Raw genomic sequence first — 21,947 nt, 5'->3', positions numbered from 1 at the left:
GCCTTGTCTGGTCATTTACACCAGGTCACGTGAGTGCAGAGAGGGTGTAAAATTTTACTGAATCAGAATCATAATGATTTGCACTCACTTTGCGCTAGTGTGCAGGACAATGCAAGATGGGAGAGTCACCGAGAATCAAGCCCCTTGTTTCTTGATTACCTGGTCAATGTGCTGTCATTGACAGAAAGAAAATACAGCATAAGAATGAACCCCTATGGCTAGCTGTTGAAATGCTTCCAAATTAACCTTTATGATGATTTCTTTTGGGCTCCCACACAAATATTGAGTTTCAGTTTTATCGTTCAGGCTCCCCATTCAGACTGTCCATATGCTACAGTTAGACAAGAGGAGACAAAATAAATACGTGAAGTGCTCTTTTCTATTGGTTTTGTTTTGTTTTTGTTCATCTTTTTCAGGAACTCTGCAAATCTGGATTGTTTTCTTAATTTCCTCCTTAGGAACAAGCCTTATTCTAGTGACAGCTTGGGCGTAAGAACCTTTATGGCACTGTATCTATTTCTATTATGCTTTAATACTATTTGTCAGGTAGGACCCGTGTACATCCCTTCACTTACAGAAACTGAAGGGAGCCTGTGACATTGGATCTGATCTTGGAGTACAAATGAGGGAAGTGCTGTTTCCATAGGACACTCTCCCCCTCTTCTCTTGTCTCTAAGCATTGGGTGCTAGATGCATAGGAGACGGTAGATCTCTACTTGATTCTCACCCACTCACACTCTCTGCCTGTGCTGATCTAAGCTGCTGCAGACAGTCAGCACTAAGTTATCCTACTTTCTCCTCTGTACTAGCGAACCCTTCCTTCCCTAAACTCCTTGAAGGGACTTTCTGGAGCAGCTGGCAACAGGCCCATACTGATTAAAGGTCACCAACAATCTTGCTCAGGATGAGGGAGGCTGCATTTAGCCCTCAGGGTGCCCGGGGTGTCCTAGTTTGACATTAATTTGTTTTCTAACATTTATTTCATTATATTAAGTAGTTCTCTGCTGCCATGATGTAGGGGGTAACTTGCTTCACTCACAGTGAAGAATTTCTTACTTGATAATTTTCAGTTGCTCTCTTCATTCACCACAAAAGGGTAATGCACCTCACTGTGCAATTCAGAGGCTGGCCAAAGTTGCTGTTGCTGGAGGCACAAGGATTAAGTCCCACCCTTTCACGCAGGCCACCAGAAGAGTTTGTCCACGGTTGCAGAAACCCTTCAGCAGCTAGTTATTAGCATTAAGACAATAACTAGGAATTACATTAACTAACCCTTCAGGCAATTATATAGGTAGGGCATCAAAGAGGAGTAAAAAGTTCAATTTGTTACAAACTGAATTCCAGTTATTTAGCAGACTACCAGGTTAGATTGAATGAGGAGAGAAGCTGCTAAAAGGAAGAAAATTATTAGGTGAATTTCTCATTCTGCTGTAGTTTCTCTCCTCCTTCACCACTAATGGGAAAGCAGTGAGCAGACATTCACAAAAGTGGAGGGGTGGGGTGCTAAAGTAGAATTTTAACATAATTATTAGAGTAGGGTAATAGGTAGAAATAGAGTTTGCCCCATATAAAGCAAAAGCTTTGTATGAAGTGGGCTGTAGCCCATGAAAGCTTATGCTCAAATAAATTTGTTAGTCTCTCAGGTGTCACAAGTACTCCTGTTCTTTTTTCAGAGGAATGACACCCTAATAGGAAAATGTTCCTCAGATGTGGCTCAGACATTGTTCCCACAATGCATTAGGGACCTTACAGAAGGACCCTTGATTCCTTTCATGAATGGTCTCCCAGATGCCAGTTGGTACAAGATTTTAACATGTTGCGTGCAGCAACTTTGAGGTTTGAAGGCCTTGGTATTTTGGATAGAATGAGATGCACAGGAGACACCTGGCATATATACGATGCTTGATGTGTAGCGGTAAAGCTGTAGCAATACCCATTTATGCCCCACATTCTAAAGCAGTTTTAAAGATTGGAACAAAATGATGGGAGAAGTATTCCCCAGGAGTTATGGAAAGAAATAGACATAGGCAGAAAGATTTCTGGAGCTATAAGCATTACCCTTTCCTCACAACAGCAGCAGTGTGGTTCTTGTAGAGAGAGGAATTATGGCCACAAGTGTGTCTAATCTGGCCTGTTTGATTAATTTTGACACCTGATGATCTTTACATAGGGACTCCATTGTGCCAACCTAAAGAACACGGTGAGGACTGGTTCCTCCTTTTTTTTTTTTTAGTGCTTAGCTGTAGGACTCTGCCAACCACCCCTGAGAAACTATCAAGCAACTAAGAGCTCCAGAATGGTGTGGTGATGATAAACAGTGTCATCATTATTACTGTTATTGCTTGCACCTTTCTCTGAGGCAGCTGGTACTAGCCACTGTTAGAGATAAGGTACTGACTTAATGGGCCACAAGTCTGATCCCATATGGTTATTCCTAGGTTTTGTTCTCACACATCATCTGTTGAACTAAAAGGATGCACGTGCTGAGATTTTGGAAAATTGTACAACACAAAGTGTGAGCTGGAGCCTGCTTTTCTGTGAGAACCCATAACCCAAGTTGTCTGGTCTTCCAGATTATCTCCCCACCCTGCAAGGCATCTTCCGTAGTTTGTATGCAAGAATCTAGAATGAAAATTGGATTGAATTAATGTATCTGTCCATAAATGGAAATTCAGACATGATTTGGAAATGCCTAATTTTGCATTGTAGCTGTTCTGCGTGACAGATTTTATGAAATCCCAGCCAGAGGTTAAAGCCGTGTGTAGTGCCAGCAAACCTAGTTGCTGGAGACAATTGCCTGTAGATGACCACTACCCAGAAATGACTAGTGCAATGAAAATTTGGATTTTTGTAAATCTTTACCATGGTGGTAAAATTGTGGTCAGACCTAGGCCTATTTTGACCTCTGGGTGAATAATTTTCTGTTAGGCTCAAGCTAGTCTTGATTTTAAACTGGTGGGTTTGAGTAGTTTCTAGCAGTTGGCAAGTTAGGAGTAGCTCTATTTCTCTGGCCAGATTGGGTAGAGCTCTGTAACTTAACACTTGACAATTGCTGTTACTATTACCAGCCATTCCTTAGGAGTGGAGGTGCAGAGAATAGATCAAAAAAAGAGTCTTGTATAGGCATTGTAAACTCCCAAACTAAAATGTTAATTTGTTTGTTTGTCATGCTGAGGATTTTACTGGTTTGGGAAGAGGTTTCCCTGCTTCAGATTTTTCCCTCTCATAGAGAACAGTCCTTCCTTCAGCACTAGTGGTGCTGGTAGTGACCGACAGAGGATTGCTCTGCTGGCTTTGATAGTGAGGATTCAGGCTTCTCTGCATTCTCAGCTACTAATTTCTCTAATGTTTCCCCAGACATTCTCACACCTGTGACTTTGGATGCACAGGGTCCTTGTTTGGGGAATCTGGGTATGATTGTTTGCTACTCAAGTGTTTAAGCACTACTTTTTTTAAGTTAGGAGCTATTGCTCTTATCACAAATCACTTGGAGCCAGGAAAGGTTAACAAAGAATATTTTACACACCACTGTAAGGATTTGACCATGATATGAACAAGATATCTTGCACTCCAAGCACAGACCATACCCCTAGACAACAATCCAGTTGCTTGCCACCAAGTAGGTATTCTCAGCTCTTAAGAATATTTTTGTCTGAATGGTTATAGCCAAGGATTTTACATTTCTCAGTAGTGTCTCCTCACTCTTATGGTGTAAGGCATCTTTTGGAACAAGGTCTGATTCGGTCAGTGCTGTGTCTATTGCTTTACTCAACCATAGGTTCCCCAAACTTATGAAGTATCCTGGTGTGTTTATGCAACATTTTAGTTTAACATTTAGTTTTAACCAGATGTCCACATTCTAACTGTATGATGTCTTTACAATGGAGAGTACAGGAAACCCTGTCTCTCATTATTGCTTGAAAGGAAGGTATTTATTATTAATATAATGAGCGTGTTGTGAGTCACTGGCTTCCTATCCTGGGAGAACCATGTGAGATTTTTCTTTTTGTGATGCTATGTGTATGCAGTGCTTCCCTTGACTGGAGGGCCGTTGCATGCTATTCATCCTGGGCTTGGGATGCCCCAACCAAGGAGAATAGCCCCCTAGGTGGCCTGGTAGCCTGACATGAAGCTCCTACAGGCTGCCTAGGACCCTAGTAAGTTCTGTAAGAGTGACCTAGTACCTCTCAGGGCTTTATACTCAGTAAATCAGGAGCTCTTGACCATGGGAAGGGATTTATCACTTATGCCCCTGTAATCCCATGATGGCACAGCTGCATGGGAATAAAGTCCTCATGTGCCTCAACTTCTGGGCACAGGCTGCCGCTAGTGCTGCTTATCCTTTCATTGGGTGCCAGCCATAGAGACCGACTCCTTCCCACTTTTTAGCCTCTGAGCCCCTTTCCCTGGCAAAGCAAGGGCTGGCTGACTCTTAGCATCTTTCCCTAGCAGAGCAAGGGTCCCTGAGCTGAGAGCCAGCCAGGCACAATTCTCAGTAGGCTGCAGCCTGAGACAGGGCTGCACTTGAGGAATAGGCTTCTCACATACCCAGACATGCTGCATGGTGTGCTGTGACAGCTTCTGGGAGGAGAAAAGCCCCAGCAAACACCAAGAGAGGGTTTAACCCTGATTTTAACCCTACTTGTTCATTAACATTACAAACTGCTGCCTCCCAAAGAGGATGTCTGCTTTGGTCTTTTGGGAGTCTCTGAAGTTTGCTGGACTTAAGCTTCAAGCAGGCTGTGAGGAGATCTCCCTTCCCGGGGCATCTTCATGCCCACGGTTAATTCTTCCTATGGTGGAGTTGCAGCTTTGGAGTAGGGGATTTTGCAGGGTCCTAGCATAGTGATCTGACTCCAAGACTTCTACCCTATCAGAGCGAGGGTTGGCAGTTTACAGCAACATAGTGGAGGAAACCTACTAGACAGGCACTGTACCAGAGGATTAGAGCCTTAATACTCCAGTGATTGCTCACCTTAGAAGAGTTGAAATTAAGTCTCTCTTCTACACAAAAATGTCTAATTTTTATTCAAAATGGTCAGGAGAAATTGAACCAACCATGAACCTGTTCCACTGCCAGAGGCAGAAATTCTGGTGGCCTGAGCTGAAGGGCAAGGGCTTAGTCCTCTGCCCTCTGGCAACAACACTGGGACCGCTTCCAAATTCCACAGGTCCACAGCTAGAGATTACCCAGTCATTATGAATGAAGAGAGAAGTTGTGCAGCAGAAATCTGTTCTGCTATTCACACCGTGGACTACTTCCTGACTCAACATTTTTTAAATCCCCAGAATAATACATAAATGTTGTAGAAGAACATTAGCCGCCAGATATATAGAGGAAGCTGAATCTGAACTTAAAACCAGACTGAAAACATTTGCCAATATTGCAAGTGATGCAGAGATTGAAGAGCAAAGAAGTAAACTAAGAAACCCAGACAGATATGAGAGAAAGAATCTGCCCAAATATAAAGTTGGGTTTATAGAGGAAGAGTCCATTGGATTATTAAGCAACGATGGCATAACAGAGACATCAACACCTGTCGGCTCAAATCCATCTCCTGACCGTACATGGCCAAGTGAAGTAGAAACAAGCTTTGAGGAAGGCAGATCACAGGATACTTTGGAAGAAGAAATTCACTGTGTTTCAAAAGGACTGGTTTCTAATCCGCAAAAGTTTAACACAAACCACAAATTGTCTTAACTTCTCTGTGTGATGTAGGGTGAATTGTAAAGCAAAGTACTGATCATCTGTTGCAAAATGTGGGGTTAACGATCCTTCGAAAAATATTCATGTCCATAAGGATATTATCTTAAGAGTTATCACTTATTTTTTTATCTACAATAGGGTGTATACTTTATAGTGGTGTGTTCTGGCAGCTGGAAAAGCAAAAACTGTTTAAAAGATCAGCATTCTCCTTCAGGCAGATAATTCTCCTTAAAATGTGTAGCACTGAGTTTTAGGAGCCCCATTCTGCAGAAGCATACTGAACCTTTCGTCCTCTGCAGAAGTATTAAATACTTTCTACAGATGTATGTTAACATATTTTTATTGTTTTTTTCATATCCAAGCTATTCAACTGTTTGATAATGGCTCCAAACTAATTAAATTTCTTACTTTTTAAGAATGCTACAGAACCAAAACAGAAGTTAAACATTAACTGATATAATTTGATATTATGATACAATACTGTCATGTTACATTTTTCATAACCTCAATGCAAACTACGTGTACAGTAATTTTAATGTGCTACATGCTTTGCAGTGTGTATTATGCTCAGAATAAATTTAGAGAAATTTTAAATTCATATGTTATGCCTGTTCAAAACTGAAGTTCATGTGTACAAAAATGGTATTGGGACTTTAGCCAGTAGCAAAATCCACTGGATGGTTTCAGTATTATGAAGGTGGGAAATGTTTTGGTCTGTTAATTTATATAATAAAAAAAACAAGAATTTGAAAACAAAATTTGGGACAGACATCCTATCAGATAATTCTTAGTATTCATTTAATATCATTTGAACATTTTCACAATGAGCTAAATATTCAAAATGCTGCATAACTGTCGTGCAGCTAAAATCAGTTGTTAATCCATGGAAACCTAGAATTTCCCCTTAAACATGCTCTCTGTGCCAAAAAATAAAATAAAATTAAGAACCTTTTATTTATTCACCGTTTCATCAGCAAACTAATGACATATAACTAACACATCAGGTATGCAGTTAAATATCAAAAATATGCTCATTCAGCTTCTAAATTGGTTCCCTAATTTGCATATGAATGTCCAGTTTCAAATGTACACCTCTACCCCAATATAACGTGGTCCTCAGGAACCTAAAAATCTCACCGCCTTATAGGTGTGTCCGCATTATATCAGGTTTGGTCTGGTACAGTGTACTGGCAAGAGTCAGTACGCCGTGCCGGACTGGACTGGCTTCCCTGGCAGTGATTTAAAGGGCCCGGTGCTCCAGCTGCTGTGGGGAGCCCCGGGCCCTTTAAATCACCACTGAAGCTCTGGCAGTGGGGCTTGGGTGGGGATTTAAATGGCCCAGGGCTCCACACCAATTCGGATATAACGCGGTAAAGCAGTGGGGCTCAGGTGGCGCTTTAAAGGGCCGGGGCTCCCCACTGCTTTACCGCGTCATATCTGAATTCGTGTTATATCGGGTCGCGTTCTGTCGGGGTAGAGGTGTATTTGGATGCCCATAATTTCAAAACAGTGATCACGGAAAGTAAGCTGCCTCCATGCATTATAACAATAGCGGTAGATTTCAATGTGTTAGCCAAGCATAAGGAGCAGACAAATATTGGAATCCCATTTTTCCAAGCAGTTTTAAAATCAGAGGTGAGTCACACACTGGGCTCTGCAATGACTCATAACCAGACCTATCCTTGGAGAGATGGAAGAAGCATGAAACAAACAAACAGTGGATCCTGGAGACATACCTGTGCAGTGGATGAACAGGTATAATGGCTCAGAGGTGGTTGGTGGGTCCACTGTTAGAGGATTGTTGTTAAACCTGTTCTACAGATGTAGCCTGCATTCATTCATCCCAGTGAGGGAATAGGTGAAGTGCACAGAGCTACCTTTTAGGGGTACAAATAAACTTTTCAAAGAAAATAGGTTTGGGTAAAGTCAAATCCAGCAGAGCAAAAATAGATTATTGAATCCCACAAGTACGGCAGACTAGATTACCTAGAAATGAAAAATAAGTAGTTGAAACAATGCTTTACCTGATCCAGATGGAAGAAACAGCTTTGCAGTCTAATCATCAAGTAGGAAGCACCTAGGCCCCAATTTTGCGAAGAACTTAACCACAAATAACATTGCTCATGTAACCTGTTCCAGTCCATTCTTAAACAGTGGCCAACAGGTTTGTTGAAACTCCTCAAATAGCAGTTTGTAAGCGTTAACAAAAATATGAACTTGAGAAAAATTCCAAGGAGAATCTGTCCCCATGAAAGTTACAACTTGATATACAGCTGCAAAAGCAAAGCCTGCATAAAAGTCAAAAGGATCAGTGGGCATGTATAGGTAATATATTTGGAGAACTCCATTTGCTAGTTAACCTTCCTTTTCCCCTCAAGGAATGTCTATGCAGATCCCCAGTGTAGGACAATGACAATATAGTAAGTCAGGAAGATGACTGAAGAGTACTCAGTTAAAAAAATAATTGAAGCATCATTCTCCTGAACCAAGCATTGGCGCTAACTCCAACTTTGAGCCATGGACCTAGCACCAGACATAAGAAAATAATGTTTTGTGAAGGCGTCAATTAAGTCATGTCAGCCCAACAATGGGAAGGTACCACAGTTTTTCGTGTTTTTCAATTTTGCCTTGTGTGGTTCCAGTTCTTTATTTGACCAAATCAGATTTCCACTGACATTGTGATAAAAAAAAGTGTCATCAACCTGTAACTTGTCAAGCTTACCTAAACCCCACATTTATAGTCTCCAGATAATGCACTTTTTTCTTTCTCTGAAGGAGTCAAAAGTTTTGTAAGAGTCTAAAAAATCTTCCACAAAGTAGTAGTATGCTTTTAAAATAATTATTTCCTTGTTTCAACCCAATAGTGTGGGGGAATAGCCTAATCTTATAGTTTCTGAGGAGTCTGACAGTCTATTGTTTTTCAAGATTTCAGAATCATCTTCAGCCTCAGTGAAGATGTACCGAGATGGTATGCTGAGCTATTTACTATCTATTCAAAGACCTTCAGTATTTGCTCATCCAACACACACACTTAAAAAGGTGCATTATACAAACCATGGTTTGTGAACCTACAAATCCTTGGGACTTGAATTCAGCTCTTACCAGATTGAATCTCTGGGAGTATGTTTTCTGCACTCTCTCTCTCTCATTAAAGACTGTTTTCTTCCTGGCTATAAAATCATACAAGTACCACACATGCTATTCCACAAGGAAAAGATGGTTTTAAGGCCTCATCCAAATTATTTTTTAAAAAAATGGTAAATAGATTTTCATATATAACTCCTCATTTATCTGTAGACCTCATGATCTGTGTGCTGAAGCAAGATTATATAGGCTAGATGTTGAAAGATTGTTTGCTTATTTGTTAACAACTAAGGCATTCAAAGAAACCTTCCCAATTGTTTGCAGCTTTTGGTAAGAAGTCTAAAGTCCGAAGCCTTTTTAATTCAAAATCTTGTCACGTGTACTATGCTGTTATCAACATACTGGAAGACTCTCAGAACCAAATAGATTAAGAGCATGTTCTACAGAAGAATGACTGCAACAGTGGTTTGTATCAAGAGTATACTTATCTATATCTATATGTTGAGTCTTTCCAGTGACATTTGGTGGACACACTCAAGCAGATTTCCTACACGTGCATCCAATTGCAAGAAGTATGTTGAAATTTGCACTGAGCAAGAGGGTACTTCAATCAAAATATAGCATGCTCTTTTCACAACATACTGTACAAAGAAGACATATACTTATACAAGCACTTGGAGGAGATTTCAGAGGGACATGTCAGATTATAAAATGAAGTCAATGGGACTCTGCAAATGTAAGAGCCTGACTGTCAATCTGCTTTGCAGAACTACACCCCAAAATTTTAGTTACTAGTGGGATCTTAATTCTATCCTTGATCTTTGTGCAAATCCCCAGCTGATAGCTGGAAGATCATCTGTGGATTGAGGATTATATCTGACTGTAATTTTGCAGACCTGGAACAAAACAACAAATGTAATTCAGCTCTTCCCACGAAATGAGTTTGACACTCCTGCTATAAGGGGAATACAAAATGTTTAGACATCAATAGAGAGACTATACAAAACTACTGTAAGAATCATAACTTAGAATTTACTTACTTTGGTAAGTTTTAAAATCTAAACATAGCATAAATGTATATTTTTGCATTTAATTTTTTCTAGGTGCTATATCTGAAAGGAAACAAAAACACACTGAAATATGTGGATGATTTTATAAAATTGCATATATTTTTAAGTATACATGAGAAAATAAAAGTTCTTTTTATTAAAATAAAAAAAGCTTTGATACATTTGCACTGAAAATATTTAACAGAAAATAATTGCTACAGACATGCTACAGTAACACACAAAAGGTTCAAAAAGTTTTCAGTGCCTTCTTTTAAAGTTCAACATTTTGGCAAAAAAGTTTTTTCTGTATAAAACTTCAAAAGTTGGCTATTATAATACTGATACAAAACACTTCATGTAGATTAAGTTCATGTGCATAAAACACAACTTTTAATGTATTTCTGTATGAAATCAACATATTTAAAGTGTAAATTTCATTAGATAACATGCAAATACTGCAATATTTAAAATGGCACTTATAAATAGAGGCTTTATAATTTTGCATCCAATAAGAAAATCAGAATACATGGTATTTGCAATATACAGAACTGTAGAAATGAATACATTTCTCCATTTCTTAACGTACATAAGGTTCTGGCTTAGAAAATGATTGTCATTTTACAAACATGGGGCCCAATATCCTGCAAGCACTTGAGCAGGTGAGTAAAGCTACTCAAATATGTAAGTTTGCTGGGATAGGCCCATGGCTATTTAGCTTTCTTCATAATAAAATATAAGATAATATATTCATACAAAAAATTACTCAGTTCGTTTTTTGGTAAATTATTTAAGTAGCAGCAATTTTTGTTTCTTCCAAAAATTGATGTTTAAAATAGGTGCATACTTGTCATAATTCTCAATGATATACATCTGAATAATAATTAAAAAAAACACTTTTCAAAAATCACAATACGTTTGCTCACTGCTGAAAATTTGCGTGTAACAACTTCCTTTTCACAGAATCACAAGTTTAAAGATTTGTACAACATTTTTAAGGTATGTGTGCATAAAGAAAATGATGTGTGTGAAAAATCTTTTGACTAGTGATTTTAGTGATTAACAGAGTTTTCTTTTGGATTATTTCAAATATTTTAAAATTCATTTTTAATGAAAAATGTAGTATATTAAAACCTTTTTCTGGAATTTTGTTGAACCAAACTGATATATATTTTTCTTTCTGGTTAAAATATATATATATTGCTCTATTAATAGATCAGCAGTTCTGAATGTCCTCCGCAATACAGAAAAAATACAAACAGGATATTTATTTTGCACATTTTCTAAGCAGTTATGTATTATAAATTGCTGCTTGCAAGGTCAATATAAGGCTCAAGAGCAGGGTCTGCAATACAGGCACAGCTTTAACAGAGGAAGAAGATATACTATAGGAAACTTGCACCTGGGATGTGATAAGTGCTGATAACGGCACATGGGATGCTAAAGTTGGGCTGTCAGAATTTATCAGCGACTCTATCTTTTCTGCTTCTTTATTGCAGGCTTCAATCTAGAAAAAAATTCCAGCAGTTAGTTATTGAAATCTCTTCTCTTTATCTAGAAGATTAGTATAAACATTTAGGATGGAGTATAAAGTTTAGGATGGCAAAGCCACAAGTGAATCGTACAGGTCAGCTTTTGAGAGTTTTAAAAAATTGTATTTTATGTCTCTGTCAGGTGCCTTAGTTACTTATGAATCCTACCATGACAGCTTCATGGGGAGAAAATTATAAACCTCAAAAATGGTTCATCAGAATTTTGTGACTTTTAAGGCCCCAAATCTCATCATAGACCAGAATCAGAAAGCAGGGCCTCACACCACTGGAAATCATGGGATTTCTCTCCTGGTTCACAAGGTATTGCACTGAGGTCTATGGGAGTAGAGAACCCACAGAGAACCTTAGGAGGGTTGGTACCCCCAGGCCTGGGAACTTTAGGAGACTCAATAATCCTCTCAAGGAAATTTTCCTTTTTCTCCTGACAAGTCTTTATAATGTTCAGGTTACATTCTGAGGCCCTTTGCACAAGAACATGGGCGAGAGACTTTTCTTAATAAAGGAAACAAACAAACCAACCTTTGTTTTTCAGAAATCCATTTCATGAACTCACCACAGATGATAACATTCCAAATTGAGAAGTTAGTCTATTTTCAAGAGTTACTATCTTGGGGTTTTGGCAAGGGAATATGTACAGGGCAAACTAAGTTTTACTTTCTACAAAGTAGAAAAAAAATAGATTTTTGATTACTGGTAAACACTCCAATTTTAAGGTGTTAACTTAGAAACCACTTGTCTGATACAATTCAAATTTTACAGAAAAATTTGAAATAGTGTAGTTTCAGTCCTAGTCCTCAGCCTGCCACTTTTACAGCCAATTTATTTATTTTTTGAGATTTTAAAAGATGGAGATGGAAGAGACGGTTACTCACCCTGTGTAGTAACTGAAGTTCTTTGAGATGGTCATCCCAGTGGGTGCTCCACTTTAGATGTTCTTGCACCCCTGCACTTGTAATCGGAGATTTGTGGCAGCAGTGCTTGATTGGGTGAGACACGCACAGTCCCAGTTTTGCGCTGCTTCAGCTATCTAGCACCGTGTGACCAACCCCCACCCCTGCCCCCGTTCCTTCTCTGCTGCAGAGTATGTAATGTGAAGTAGAGGGGAGGTGAGAAGGTAGTGGAGCACCAACAGGGACAACCAACTCGAAGAACTTTAGTTACTGCACAGGATGAGTAATCTTCTCCTCTTCTTCTTAGAGGAGTGTCCCTGTGGGTGCTCCACTCCAGGTGACTTCAGAGCAGTGCTCTTCAGTGGAAGGAAGGGGCTTCAGAGTTGAAGTCATGGTAGATGATAATACAGTAAGTCCAAATAGCGCATCAGATGCTGAATGTTGTTCTAATGTACAGTGTTTTGTAAACGTATGGGCTGAGGCTCAAGTTCCCACTTTATAGATGTCCATAATGAGGACACTGTTAAGAAATGCTATCGAAGCCAATAAAGCTCTGGTGAAATGTGTGTGGGTGCCCACTGGGGTTGAAGATGCTTTTGACAATAGCACAAGTTGATGCACACAGAAATCTGTTTGGACAGTCTCTATTTAGATACGGTGTCTCCTTTTGATCATTTTGGGATGGAGATGAATAATTCTGGTGACTTTCGAAAAGTCTTTGTTCTGTCTATATAAAAGGCTAGTGGCCTTCGTATGTCTAGGATGTGAAGTGAGGACTCTTGTCTATTCCCATGGGGGGTTGGATAGAAGGATGGGAGGTGAATGAGTTGGTTAAGATGGAAAGAGGAGGCAATCTTAGGTAAGAACCTGGGATGAGATAATAGGGCAACTTTATTTTTTAAGAATATCACGTATAATGGATGTGCCATGGGGGCCCCTAGCTCTGCCATCCACCAGGTGGACGTAATGGCGATGAGGAAGGCTACCTTCACTGAGCGGTGAAGTAGTGAGCATATCGTTAGCGGTTCAAATGGGGTTCTGGTGAGGCTCCACCATTCTAGGTTAAGATCCCATAGCAGAGATAGGGTTCATACTTCAGGGTAAATGTTGATGAGTCCTTTGAGAAAGCGTTTGATGACTGGGTGAGCGAAAAAAATCAGTAAATGTTGTATATTTTGGTGGAACGCTGTGATGGCTGAGAGGTGTACCCGACTGAGCTCATGGAGAGGCCCTATTTCTTTAGTTCTAGTATGTAGTCTAGAATTAAAGGTAGAGGGAAGGAGACCGCTGTGATTTGTTTATTTTGGCACCACGTAGAGAATTGTATCCATTTGTGTAAATATGTATGATGGGTAGCTGGTCTGTGACTATTTAGTAGAATGTCCTTCACTTCCTCTGAGCAGGTCATTTCAGGTCCTTGGAGCGATAGAGTAGCCACATTTTGAGGTGGAGTATTTCTAAATTCGGATGAAGAAGTTGGCCTGCATCTTGAGAGAGGAGACAGGGTACAAGAGGAAGGGTGTGTGGTGTGCATGCTACCATTTTGGGAAGGGACCCACATTTGTCATGGCCACCTGGGGGCTATCAGAATGATTTTGGACTTGTCCAATGTGATCTTGTGTATTATCCGGGATGGGAGGGAAGGCATATAGGAGAGGAGCGTCCCATTTGATAAGAAAGGTGTTGCCCATGGAGCGAAGGCCCAAACCTGCTCTGGAGAAAAATTGAGAGTATTTGGCATTGTGTGCCATTGCAAAGAGATCTATAGTTGGGAACCCCCAATCTTGGTATAAGTTGTGTAGAACCCGTATATCTAATTCCCACTTGTGGTCCTGAGAAAAGCTCCTGCTCAGTGCATCTGCAGTGGTGTTTTGGCATCCTGGTAGGTAATAGGCTGAGATGTTGATGATGTGACTGATGCACCAGTTCCAGAGTAGCATAGCTTCCATGCACAGGGAGTGTGAGCATTCCTCCCTTGCTGGTTTATATAGAATATGCATGCAGCAGTGTCTGTGAGGATTTTTATGGTCTTGTTCTTGATTATGGGCAGGAAATGGGAGCACACGTTGCGAATGGCTCGTAGTTCCAGTAGCTTTATACACAGGAGGGATTCTGATGGGGACCAATGGCCCTAGATAATATGAGTGTTCAGATGTGCTACCGAACCTAGTAGTGAGGCATCCTTCATGATCATCATTGTTGGAGGATTCAGGACAAAGAAGGCCCTGGTCCAAACATTGTCTGGTCGTGTTGCCCTTGGTAGGGAGTCTTTTACTTTGTTTGGTATTGTGAGGTGTTTGTTCATGCTGTGTTTGAAAGAAGTGTAGGTTGTCTGGAGCCAGGCTTGCAGACACTGCACGTGTAACCTCACGTTTGATGACGAATGTCATTGCAGCCAGGTGGCTCTGCAGTTGTAGGCAAGTCTTGGCCATTATCTGAGGGCTGTTTAGTTTTGAGGAGATCAGACTGGTTAGAGTAATGAATTGCTGTCATGGTAGAGAAGTCATAGCCTCTGGAGAACTGAGGTAGACTCCGATGAATTCTAGTTTTTGCCCTAAAGTTAGTGTTGATTTTTGTGCATTTGTAGGCCTAGGCATGTGAAGAGAGCTACCTTGCTTCTAGCGCTCGTCATGTTGATGCTTTCCGTAAGCAGTCATCGAATTATGGGAATATCATAATTCCCTGTCTGCAGAGGTAAGCCATGACCACTGCAAGAATCTTGGACAATACTCATGGGACAGTGGATAGGCCGAAAGGCTGAATTTTCTAGTGAAAATGATCTGCTTCTGGAGCAAAATCTGTAGAACCTCTGATGTGATGGATGTACTGTTAAATGAAAGTGTGCATCCTGGAGGTCGAGGGCCAAGAATCAGGCCTTCCTTTCTAGTGCTGGAGTTATGGTTGCCAACATGACCATCTTGAAGTATTGGGTCTTCACGAATTTGTTGGGTCTTCGTAAATTGAGAATGGGTCTCCACCATCCAGTTTTTTTCTGGGTGAGGAAATAATGTGAATAGAAACCCTTCCCTCTGTGTTCTGTTGGTACCAGTTTTACAGCACCTAGATGTATGAGGTGGGTTACCTCCTGTCACAGTAGATCTTCATGATAGGGGTCCCTGAAGAGGGATGGGGAAGGAAGATGGGTACGGGGGATGGAGATAAATGGGATGGAATACCCAGACTTGATTATATCTAGTACACATCTGTTGGATGTGAGAGCCTGCCAGATTGGGTAAAAAGGGGTGAGACAATCTGAATGGCTGGGAGATAACAGGTGTTTCCAGCACTTGAAGTTGTGGGGGTCTTGGACCTTTGACCAAAGTCTCAACACTGCGGTCTCGATGGTGGTTGAGACATAGAAGGCTGAAGTGGAGGCGGTCTCCTTGTAGTTCTCTGTTTCTGCCCTTGTTGCACATATTATCTGTGTGATTGCGCATAAGATGTAGACCTGAATCTTTGTGAGGCATAATACTTGCCCTCCTTTTCCTTGTTTCTAGGCATGTAGATGCCCAGGGACTTTAACATCTCCCTTTAGTCTTTGAGTGTGTGGAGAGATTCATCTGCTTTGGCAGCAAACAATTTAGAATCTTCAAATGGGAGATCCTTGACCATCAATTGTACCTCTCTGGGAAACCCAGAGAGATGCAACCAAGATGCTCGCCTCATCACTATTTCTGTGGCTACCCACTATATTGTGGAGTCTGCAGATTGCAATGCAGCCTGCAATGCTGTTCTGCCAAGATGATGTCCTTCAGAGATTATGGTCCTACACTGTTCTCTTTTCTCTTCTGGAATGAATTCAATACATTCTGACAACTTTGAGTAGTTTGAATGGTCATATTTGGCAAGTAATGCCTCGTAATTGGCAATCCTGAGGTGTAACGTTGCCAAGGAGTAGGTCTTACAGTCGAAGAGATCTAGCCTCTTCCAATATCTGTCATACGGTGTGTTTTGGGGGGGGGGGGGTTTCTCTGCCCTGTTCATTTACTGCATCCACCACCAAAGAGTTTGGTGTGGGGTGTGAGAAAAGGAACTCCATTTCCTTCACTGGCACATAATATTTGTTGTCAGACCTCTTGCATGTAGATGGGATTGTTGTTGGGGTCTGCCAAATCGATTTTGCGGGTTCCATAACTGCATCATTCATCGGTAGAGTGATTTTGGAAGAGGTTGAGGTCTGTTGGATATCTAACAGTTTATGGATCACAGGGATAGCCGTGTTAGTCTGGATCTGTAAAAGCAGCAAAGAGTCCTGTGGCACCTTATAGACTAACAGACATATTGGAGCATGAGCTTTCGTGGGTGAATACCCACTTCGTCGGATGCATTGGAGCTCATGCTCCAATACGTCTGTTAGTCTATAAGGTGCCACAGGACTCTTTGCTGCTAATAGTTTCTGTTGTTATTCCTGAACTTCTTCCAGTGAGATATCCAATGATCCTGCCATTCTCTTAAAAAGGTCCTGAAATTGTTTCAAGTCATTCACCGTGTTGAGAGGTGGGGGCATGACGGTGTCATCAAGGGAAGATGATGAAAAATTGGCTCCTGGTATCACCTCCTGGTCCAAAATCTCCTCCTCCTCTTTGGCCACATCTTCTGGGAGCTCAGAGAGTCACCAGTACCGAAGATGAGGGTGGAATGACGTGTGCTCACCCTGGGCAGACTGGAAGGTTTGCGGTGTTGTGGGGGGTATGCCACCCATGGGATCCAATAAGGCCACTGAGGTTGAAAAGGCATCGGTGGCATCCCATGGGTGTCCATATCACTTTTGATCTTTGGGCCCAGTATAACAGCCCCTATTCTGTGGTGGATCTGATCTGGTAGGTACACAGATGGGAGAGGAATGGTGAGAGGAGTATATTTCTCCTTCATCCTCGTCACGTGATAGTGAAGGAGCAGATCTAGATGGAGTGGTGAGACGGGTGCTGGGTTGGGGAACATGATTTCTTGGCAGATTTCCGAGCTGCAGAAGTTAGAGCTCAGTTTTTGGCCACCTTGGTCTTTCACGTGAGCTGATAAGGAAGAGCCTCTGTCAGCAGTTGGGGACCTATGTTTGCGGTGGTGGGAGGTCTGTGATTTGGGCTCAAATGCTGTCCAGAGAGACTTCTCCACCATGAGAAATTTGAACTGTAAGTCTCTCGCCATCCTGGTCTGGGCTTTTAGATTGTGACAATGCAAGCACTTGTGAGGGATGTGTGTCTTGCCGAGGCAACGAACGTACTGAGAGTGCCTATCTGACACCAGGACAGAAAGGCTGCACGTGAGGCAGCATTAAAACCTGGGGAACTGGGCATGCACCTCATAAAAATGTTTCCCCCTCCAAAGGGGAAAACCAATTATTCTTACCTACTAATGGCTAACAACATAAACTTAATCTTCTAGTCTGCGAGAAAAAAAACATTTTTTTTAAAGGAAGAAAAAAAATTAAACAGGAAAGGAAAGTTACTTATAATCCAACAAGAACAAAGTGTGAATTGTGAAAAAAAAAACCTATTCTAATAAAAGTAGCCATAGAGGCACTGCTAAGTGCTCTGACTCAAGCAAAAGGCGGTAGAGAAGGAACTGAGGGGGGTTTGCCACACGGCGCTAAATAATCATCTGAAGCGGTGCGAGACAGGGACCGTGCATGTGCAACCCAACCGTGCACTGCTACCACAAATCTCCTATTACAAGTACAGGGGCGCAAGAACACCTAAAGTGGAGCACTACAGGGACACTCCTCAAAGAAAAAATTGGAATTATAATGGAAATTTAGATGCAGCATTAACTACAGAATGTAAAAAACACTTCATGGTCAGTAAAAGTGGATAAATTCAACAGAATGCTAGCAATTATAGGTATCTTGATAGACAAGGCTAGACAACATGACTTTGACGTAAAGCCAGATTCAGTCACAGTGTAAACTGGTGTAACTTCAATGCAATTGATCAAATTCTGTCCACTTAGAACAGACTTAACTCTGGCCCATACAGGAAGCAAAACTGAATACACAAAATGAGTTTGGGAAAATAAAAAGGAAATCGGAGGCAGACTTTCCTAAATCAAACAATTTGAGGAAATGAAATTGCCCAAACAATATTTGTGTTGTAGAACGAGCAGAAAATGTGGATTCCAGTCTGCTGCTTCTTACCTACTCCCCCTTTTTTATTTTAAAGATTAACCTTCATCTTAAAATAATGCATGTTAACGCACAAGTTAAGAGCATCAAATTGGCCAGTGTGAATCCTAAACCCTTAGGGAACTTCATTATAAAAATGTGCTGTCATCGGGGCAGGGAAAGGCGCTTAACAAAAGTACAGGGGTTTTTTGGACTTGCAGAAACCTAATCAAAAGAATGTCAGAATAAAGCAACAGTTCTAGGAAAAAGAAATGCAATATATATTTGAAGCTTGTTTTTATTGTAGCAGTTCTGAGTTGCTCCAAGCAAAATAGTATAATGGCTTTTGTGTGGGTTTACTAATCCACATATAGAGATTAGGGTTCCCAGCTATGTGTGAATATCTTTGCTAGCACAAAGTAGGTGTGTCACACCATTATTATGGTGGGGCAAAACAGTGACTTGATGTCCTTTAACATATTATGAAAAGTATTTGGGGACTTTGTAGCCCACTGATAGCTAGTTTTGTAAGAGAGAGAGGATCCCCCTATCAAAACTGTGATGGTCCCAGAAATATAGGAGCAGATATTTAGCTGGTATGGTTCCATTGAAGTCAGTGGAGCTATGACAATTTCCAGCAGCTGAGGAGACAGACCATGGTATAACACATTCATACACACCCAGGTGCATTTTTTAAGTAACAGACCAATGGCTTGATACTAAAAATGTATACTCCAAAGCACATTTATTAAATGCATGACAGTCACTCTTCTAAACATATTTTTTCTTTGTGAAATTTTAAATGAAAACTCTTTTGTATTTTACTCAATTGACCTATCTGCTATGCGATATAATTCACAGAAGACTAAAGTATTGAATTTTATATTTTATTGCATTTTATTGTATTTAAAATTACAAAATACCACAAACTCCAGCAAAATGGAGCAATGTAAAGTTTGTAGTATTTTCTTTTCCATGTGCTGTAGTCTGCTGTGTGCTCCAGCATACTCCGCTAGCATCTACAGCTAGAGCTGGGTGAAATTTTTCAAACTTTTTTTGCTGAAAAATTCACACTTGTGTCAACCAAAAGACTGCAGGAATTCATGTCAAAATTTGCCAAATTGTTTCAGCCATAAAAGAAAAAAGTTCCAAAAGTCAAAATGAAACATTTTGATTTAATTCAAAATGACTGTTTTAAAAATTTTGCTTCAATTTTATTAAAAAAAATAAAATAAAAACTAAATGAAACATTTTGCTTGACCTGAAACGAAACTTTATTTCTGATTCAGCACCAAACTGAAATATTGGTTATTTGCACAGCTATATTCAGAACCTCTTACAAAAACAGTAAGTGTTAAACACCTCCACTTTATCCTTATAATAGAAACTCTTAGGCACAAATCACCACAGAAGTCTCAGAACAGTCATCATCCAATACAAAACAATGAGACTCAATTCCATTTTATTCTTGCCATTTTTCACTGTAGCTTTTCAAGTGTAAATTGAAAGTAAAAATAAATGGTACATAGCACAGATTGTAAATATGACAACCTGTATTGAAATAAAATGGAACTGTATTGACTAAAGAAAATAATAATAAATTCTACCTGCAACGGTTTGGGGTTTTGATCAACAGGTATGATGAGAATCACAATTTCAGATTCTATGCTTAAATATCCAAACACATCGCATTGTGGCACTGAAACATGTAGACGGATTTTTTGAAGTACTTCAAGTACAGTTATTGGCTTTTTATTGGTTACCTGGAAAAAGGTTGAGTACTTTATTATTCACACAAAATAAAATTACATTTGTCCTCTTCAAAGATGTAAATAATAAGGTTATTTCATACTAGAAAAGTTGTTTGAACATACTCCATTTTAAGCCAAATTATCAAATCCTATATATATAAACCAAGTCTATATAAGCAATGAATAAGCTTTAAGTGAAGGGAAAGAGAACACTTACTTATCTTCCATTAACTGTGGTTCTTCAAGATGTGGTGTCCATATATATTTTGTTATTGGGCACATCTGGATAGACTTATGTGTAGTGCTGGGGAGGAGCCAGTGGTCGTGGTACATGTAGGTACCAATGACATAGGGAAGGGTAGGAGAGACGTCCTGGAGGCCAAATTTAGGCCTGAAGAGACTGAAATCCAGGAGTTCTATGGTAGCATTCTCAGAAATGCTCCCAGTTCCACATGCAGGGCCAGGTATGCAGGCAGAGCTTTAGAGTCTCAATGCGTGAATGAGACGATGGTGTAGAGAGGAAGGGTTTAGATTAATTAGGAACTGGGGAAACCTTTGGGATGGGGGGAGCCTATACAGGAGAGATGGGCTCCACCTAAACCAAAGTGGAACCAGACTGCTGGCACTTAACATTAAAAAGGTTGCAGAGCAGTTTTTAAATTAGGAGATGGGGGAAAGCCGACTGCTGCAGAGGAGCACGTGGATCGGACAGAGGCTTCTCTTAGAGGAGAGTCTATTACTAGAGATTCTCTAGGTTACAGTCAGGAGCAGAGGATGGATGAGGATAATGTAAGAGCCAGATTAGACGAGAAACAGTCATATAAAGAATCAGACACATCAGAAAAGGGCAGACAAATCAACAGTGACAAGTTTTTGAAGTGCTTGTACACAAATGCTAGAAGTCTAAATAATAAGATGAGTGAAATAGAGTGCCTCATGTTAAAGAATGATAGTGATATAATAGGCATCACAAAAACCTGGTGGACTGAGGACACAGTCCTTGTGGAGTACAAAATATATTGGAAGGACAGAACAGGTCATGGCAGGGCGGGGTGGGGGTGGGAGGGAGTGGCACTATATGTGAAAGAAAATGTAGAATCAAATGAAGTAAAAATTTTAAGTGAATCCACATGTTCCACAGAATGTCTATGGACAGTAATTTCATGCTCTAATAAGAATATAACATTAGGGATCTATTATCGACCACCTGACCAGGACAGTGATAGTGATGATGAAATGCTAAGGGAAAAATTAGAGAGGCTATCAAAATTAAGAACTCAATAATAGTGGGGGATTTCAATTATCCCCATATTGACTGGTAATATGTCACCTCAGGATGAAATGCAGAGACAAAATTTCTCAATACCTTAATTGACTGCTTCTTGGAGCAGCTGGTATGGGAACCCACAAGGGAAGAGGCAACTCTCGATTTAGTCCTGAGTGGAGAGCAGGAGCTGGTCCAAGAGGGACTATAACAGGACCGCTTGGAAATAATGACCATAATATAACATTTAACAAACCTGTGGTGGGAAGAGCATCTCAACAGCCCAACACTGTGGCATTTAATTTAAAAAAAGGGAACTATGCAAAAATGAGGGGGTGAGTTAAACAGAAATTAAAACGTACAGTGACTAGAGTGAAATCCCTGCAAGCTGCATGGATGCTTTTTAAAGACACCATAATAGAGGCCCAACTTCAATGTGTACCCCAAATTAAGAAACACAGTAAAAGAACTAAAAAAAAAGTGCCACAGTGGCTTAACAACCATGTAAAAGAAGCAGTGAGAGAAAAAAAGGCATCAGTGGAAGTCAAATCCTAG

General features: G+C 40.4%; 2 protein-coding genes across 4 annotated transcripts in view; one reads left to right on the top strand and one right to left on the bottom strand.

Annotated features, from left to right (window-relative positions):
• The window catches only part of LOC127043946 (zona pellucida-binding protein 1-like), a 54,842-nt gene extending 48,537 nt beyond the window's left edge, over window positions 1-6,305 (top strand). Inside the window, exons 10-11 of the mRNA XM_050938243.1 lie at window positions 417-489; window positions 5,290-6,305. Of these exons, the coding sequence (XP_050794200.1) occupies window positions 417-489; window positions 5,290-5,701 (485 nt within the window). The 3' untranslated portion in view covers window positions 5,702-6,305. The remainder of the gene's footprint in view (window positions 1-416; window positions 490-5,289) is intronic.
• Window positions 6,306-9,920: 3,615 nt separating this feature from the next.
• Window positions 9,921-21,947, bottom strand: part of RECK (reversion inducing cysteine rich protein with kazal motifs) — a 109,085-nt gene continuing 97,058 nt past the window's right edge. For 2 of the 3 annotated variants that reach the window (XM_050938157.1, XM_050938158.1), the window contains 2 exons: window positions 19,985-20,140; window positions 9,921-11,344 (listed from right to left, as the gene is read on the bottom strand). In XM_050938157.1, coding sequence (XP_050794114.1) covers window positions 11,129-11,344; window positions 19,985-20,140 — 372 coding nt within the window. In that variant the 3' untranslated portion in view covers window positions 9,921-11,128. The remainder of the gene's footprint in view (window positions 11,345-19,984; window positions 20,141-21,947) is intronic. The other variant, XM_050938159.1, reaches the window with a different exon arrangement.

This window comes from Gopherus flavomarginatus, chromosome 2, assembly GCF_025201925.1.
Source record: "Gopherus flavomarginatus isolate rGopFla2 chromosome 2, rGopFla2.mat.asm, whole genome shotgun sequence".
NCBI lineage: Eukaryota > Metazoa > Chordata > Testudines > Testudinidae > Gopherus > Gopherus flavomarginatus.
This window is presented reverse-complemented; position numbering and strand designations above follow the sequence as displayed.